The following is a 6,046-nucleotide window of genomic DNA, read 5'->3' as shown; positions in this document are numbered from 1 at the left end:
TAATGTGTACTTCATTTAATGTTCCTAGAGGCAACATTTTTACATCTACTTTACATACCTGAAATATAGATTCTTGCTGATATAGTGTTTATTTTAACCATTAGCATCAGCTAGTACTATAAACTTAATGTTAACTATGCAGTTTTAGGGAAAAAATATCAAAATAAACTGATCATTACAAGAACTCTTTTCTATGCAGCATCATTTTCCAATACAATAAACTGATCATTCAAAGAACTCATCTCTTTGCAGCATCACATTCCAATACAATACACTGAGCATTGCAAGACCTTGTCTCTATGCAGCATCATATTCCAATACAATACACTGAGCATTGCAAGACCTTGTCTCTATGCAGCATCATATTCCAATACAATAAACTGAGCATTGCAAGAACTCATCTCATTACAGCAGCATCTTACAATACAATAATCTGATCATTCCAAGAACTCATCTCTTTGCAACATCATTTTCCAATACAATTTACATGACTATAACCTTGTAGTTTTAGAAATGTAAATTTATGAAAATAAGTATGTCAACTACTCTCTTACATTCCATATTTGACATTACTTTGGCTTTTGTCTGTTTCTACAGAAATACACTCCCATTTTGGCATTCGGATGCAGAATAGGAAAAACATGTCCTCCTGAATGTCTTATGGGGTGACTAATGGAGGTAACATTTTGGCCCAAGAATGTGTCTTGTGTTCGGCTAAAAGATGTGTCCTGTGTTTTGGCCCTAGGATGCATACCATATTTTGACCCTAGGATGTGTACCATGTTTTGACCCTAGGATGTGTACCATGTTTTGACCCTAGGATGTGTACCATGATGATGTTTAATCTTAGGAGGTCTTGGACATTTCAAGAGTGTGGTTGATACAAATTGTTTTTAATGTTTTAACATGATTTGTACAGCCTGGAAAAAGCTTGAATTTCTGATCAGGTTTGTTTTATTATTGAATTTCTCTGCTGAAATACAAAAAAATGTTAAAACTGAATAAAATATATCACTTTTTAATTTCTGAGTTTTTGTTATCTACATGTGTTTAAAAAATAATAACATAAAGGGATAAAATTTGGGTGCAGCAAATTATTAATGAAATGGAAAGTTAACAGAAAGAGTAGCATCCTTTTGTTGTAGTTAGTTATGTCGTTCTTCTACTTTTGTATCTATTTATACAGTGATAAGCAAAGTAATATAAAAAAGGTCAGTTTATTTAAGAAAAATAACTTGAAAACTGTAAGAACTCCTTATAGGCCTACTGAAAAGTTAACTTTCTATGTCTGTATGAAAGATGTTTAAGGATTATACCCTTTCTTCCATTACTTTGTGTCATGTACACTTCTGGAGATACCCTGAACTTTTTTGGCACCATATAGCCAGGAGTGTGCTATGTGCTGTCAAACCCTTTACATATACATTATTTACAGGCTGACGAAACCTTGCACAACAAGTGTAGGTAATATAGTAGTGCTGCAATTTGTATGGTATCTGCCACTGCACTTTAATTATGATATCTCACAGTTTTATATGTGCAAATATTGCATACAAGAGTTCATTTCACTCTAACTTTTCCAAAGTGGTATTTGAATTTTTCATAGGCTGCTTCATTTAAAAGAACATGGACAATCAGGTTTTCCTCACTCTCATCTGGATCTGCTGACCAGACAGTTCCTTCCTTGTACAACCAGCTGGAATGAAAATACCACAAGAAAATATCATTCCTGAAGGAATCAAATATAAGCACTTATCTGGTTAAGACACAAATCGTGTAGGAATGGCGATCCAGATACAAATATATGCCATTTTGTAAATAATTTGCCAGTGAACACAATCTCTAAGCAAAGATGGCAAGCAAGTAAATTTACACATATAAATCATGCTCAATGTGGGCCCAACCAGACGTCACATTACAAATATTCTAAATCGACTGCTTGCCTGGAAACAAAATTTTCTAGAAGCTATGAAATTTGTTCCAAAAAAACAAAAATTTGACCTGCCCAGCAAATTTCCAACATGTATAAGGCTATTGGGCAATTCATTTTATCCACCATGCATCACGTAATGTACTGTTGGATAACTTTCCCTTGGCCCTCAGAGTGTACAGTGTGTGTCAAATGCCAAGCTATCTCAAAAACAAGCAGTCCCTGTGCTGTGGTCTCATCGGGATATGAATCAACTAGACTAAGTTCTGATCCCTCTAACATGGTAAATAACCCATTATGCACACTGCTTTGTAAAAGTTCAGTGAGTCAGGGAATTGATGATTGAGAGGGTTATGTTTATTTACCATCAAAATCTGGACTGGTGCAAGTAATATGCACTTTGCTTGTTTCATATGCTATCAATGGATCAGTTATAAAATTGGATGAATAAGGTACTTGAATAATTGACTGTCCTTGGGTATGCTATACATGCTGAACAAAATATAAATAACCTCTTGTCATCATAATCAAACAATGGCCAGACCTTTTCCCGCTGATCCTGGAAAGTCCGATAATGTTTATTTTATATTAATTTTCATCATTTTTGGAACTGGGATGTTTAAAGCCCTACAGTGAACACATCTTGTAACAAATAAATTCCCTGTGGTTGAGTCATGACTTCTGCAATACTTAAACAAATTTGCAGAATCTAGATTTGAATATATGATAGTCAATACTACTGATGCCTAGTTTTAGCTAAGGTAGAGAGCTGACAAACGTTTGATTGATGAAGATCATGGTTAGACTGGTGATCAGAGGATTGCATACTAAATCTGCAGATTTCCAGTCAAACTGTGCAAAACCAGTCACTCACTATCAGTCAACATCTGCTTGTATCAGTGCACATTAAATGGCTCTTTTAAGATTTTTCAAGGACTGAAAAGCACATTTTCTTCAATTTGTAGAAAAGAAATATTAAAGGTCCAATAAGCCAGTGCTGCTTACATATGACTGGTCCGCAGCTAAAAAAATCAATCTTGGGCCTCAGACCACTAATTTTCAGACCCCAGATGAACAATGTCCTAATGAGGGAACACTTTATATAACACCTCTTCATGCAAGGTCAAATGTAATTTGGGGTAAAAGAACATTACTCTTCATGCAAGGTCAAATGTAATTTGGGGTAAAAGAACATTACTCTTCATGCAAGGTCAAATGTAATTTGGGGTAAAAGAACATTACTCTTATTGCAAGGTCAAATGTAATTTGGGGTAAAAGAACATTACTCTTATTGCAAGGTCAAATGTAATTTGGGGTAAAAGAACATTACTCTTATTGCAAGGTCAAATGTAATTTGGGGTAAAAGAACATTACTCTTCATGCAAGGTCAAATGTAATTTGGGGTAAAAGAACATTACTCTTCATCGTAAATACAACATGGCATAGCTTTTAAGATGGCAGCATTTAAATGTGTAAATGGAAAAGTTTAACATTTACAAATTCAGTAATCATGGAACTATCTGGTCAAGTTAAACTATATATTTCCACATCTCTGCCAAGATGACTGTTTAGTTTGATATTTCTGTTCATTCTTATCTTAAAGTATGGATGATTATCATATGTGGCATTCTAGATGGAAGCCAAAGTTGATGAGAATTGGGTATAGTGCACAAAACACAAATTTTACACATCAGGTTGATCCACAGATCTTGCCGAAAACAAGTTCTTAAAACTATATAATTTACCTTTGAATAACTTGTTCTTAACCAGAAACTTGAATTAGTGAGATTTTAAAGAAACACCATTTATAGTTTGTAAGCCGTGCAGTTTCTTGTAGTCTGAATATACTTCCCAATATACCTCATCATGTAAATATATGTAGCAGTATGAAACAATATCATATACATATATGTAGCAGTATGAAACAATATCATGTAAATATATATAGCAGTATGAAACAATATCATGTAAATATATGTAGCAATATGAAACAATATCATGTAAATATATGTAGAAGTATGAAACAACATCATGTAAACATATGTAGCAGTATGAAACAATATCATGTAAATATATGTGGCAGTATGAAACAATATCATGTAAATATATGTAACAGTATGAAACAATATCATGTAAATATATGTAGAAGTATGAAACAATATCATGTAAATATATGTAGAAGTATGAAACAATATCATGTAAATATATGTAGCAGTATGAAACAATATGATGACTATCCTATAGATGATTCAATTCTTTTGTCAGATATATTCTTGAAAACTGAATAATGTTCTAACAAGAGGTCAAAGATGTACAGCAGTGAAACAAGCTCCAAGCCTTATTTTGCCCTAACCCTGATAATTGATACCCATACAAATAAATCAATTAGAAGTATTAGTGGCTGGTTGTAGCAATGTAATTATCATCTTATTTAAAAGCTAAGTAATGCTAATTTGGAACAGCTGGGGTTCTAACTGCAGTTTATTTACCAAGTAATTGTAAAGACTGAATTATGCAATGATGCTGCCTTGTGATATTGCTGTATGTCATGTTACATTGTGGTTGCTGTGAGGTGAAGAGATGACACTAGTAAATGTAAACAATGTTAATAAAATCTCATTGCTTCAAGGATTTGGATCTGAATTATTTTTTTAAACGTAGCTTTTTACAAAAAATCAGTCATATCGCTACGATGTCTGCAGTGTGGCAGTTTATAGTGATGTCTAGCACTGGGGCATCATGCTGCAGACACGTAGCATGATGTCCCACCCAGTCACATTATCCTGACACCAGGCTGACCAGTCCTAACACTAACCTCTTAATGCTGAGCGCCAAGTGAGGCAGCTGTTAGTAGCATTTTTGTAAGTTTTTGGTATGACTTGACCGGGGATCGAACCCACGACCTCCCACATCTGAGGCGGATGCTCTAACCACTAGGCCACTGGAGTGGTACCATTGCTTCAAGGCTGCTGCTCACAACCTAAATTTGCTGTGTCAACCTGATGTAATGCTATTTTCATGCAATCCTCTATTGAAATCGTCATGTTTTGCTGATGTATAGGGTCAAGCAAAACTTATCCTCCGTATGTTAGTAAAATGATATCCTAATTAAGCGTAATCAGCAGATAATGTGCTCTTGGGTAGACCATATGTGTGGAATTTAAATAGACAATTTGGTCTCCTACATGGTTTTGAAGACCCATTTTCACTGGCTGAAGTACAAGTAAATTTGGTACTGATTAATTGCCAAGCATAGACTCTGAAATTGCCAACAGTGATCAATTTTTCGGATGGTACTTTCTTTACTAACAATAAATTTGGTGACTGAAAATTTCCAGTATTCTTCTTCTTTCAGTAGATTCAAACATTTTTGCCATGGAAAATCACTGTTGATTGCCAGTATGTATTTTCAAGGTTATATTGACAATGTAACAGACTCAAAATCTGATGAGGACAATTTACACAAACACAGAATTTAGTATTCAGTACAATCTTGTTGTTGTTGTGGGGTTTAATGCCATTTTTCAGCGCAAGATAGGCTATACATGGCGGCCAGTATTAATGGTGGAGGAAGAACCTGGGAAAACCCCGGAAAGAACCACCGACCCACAAGAAGCTACTGGCAAGCTTTCTCACATATATAACATAGGCTGAACCCAAGCAGACAGAGGTGAGATGGCAGTGATCCATAATGGTGAGCGCTTTAGGCCACTCTGCCACTCGGGGCCCCTTCAGTACAATCTAATATATACATTGCAGTCTGAACAAAATTAAGAAAGGGATGCTGTTGGGAATTATTAAAGAAAAGAGTTGACAGTGGGTTTACAGATATGGAAAATAAAATTTTCTGGTACACAAAAGAACTAAATAAATAAGACAAAATATTGCAGAATTCTAATACAATGTAATATTTTATGTCCAAAAGCTATTGTCCCTCTTTGATTCTCTACTTTTACTTCCTGACCCTTTGAAATATAAAGGGGGTCATGCTGACCCTCTGGAAAAATATCCATGCATAAGCTATGCTGTTTTCACGAAGTGATCACTTGTTTGAATTGTTTTTTCTTTCTCTTTCTGATGCTATTATTTGCATTAAATTAACATAACCTTGGAAGC

At 34.7% G+C, this 6,046-nt stretch overlaps 1 protein-coding gene across 2 annotated transcripts in view; it reads right to left on the bottom strand.

Moving 5' to 3' along the window:
• The window catches only part of LOC149785278 (putative GTP-binding protein 6), a 40,384-nt gene continuing 34,338 nt past the window's right edge, over positions 1-6,046 (bottom strand). For both annotated transcript variants that reach the window (XM_089979143.1, XM_089979144.1), the window contains one exon: positions 1-1,696. In XM_089979143.1, the coding sequence (XP_089835269.1) occupies positions 1,561-1,696 (136 nt within the window). In that variant the 3' untranslated portion in view covers positions 1-1,560. The remainder of the gene's footprint in view (positions 1,697-6,046) is intronic.

The sequence above is a fragment of the Sinohyriopsis cumingii genome, chromosome 13, assembly GCF_028554795.1.
Source record: "Sinohyriopsis cumingii isolate HCF-2022 chromosome 13, ASM2855479v2, whole genome shotgun sequence".
Lineage (NCBI taxonomy): Eukaryota > Metazoa > Mollusca > Bivalvia > Unionida > Unionidae > Sinohyriopsis > Sinohyriopsis cumingii.
The sequence above is the reverse complement of the archived record's forward strand: the minus strand, read 5'-3'. Positions and strand labels throughout refer to the sequence as shown.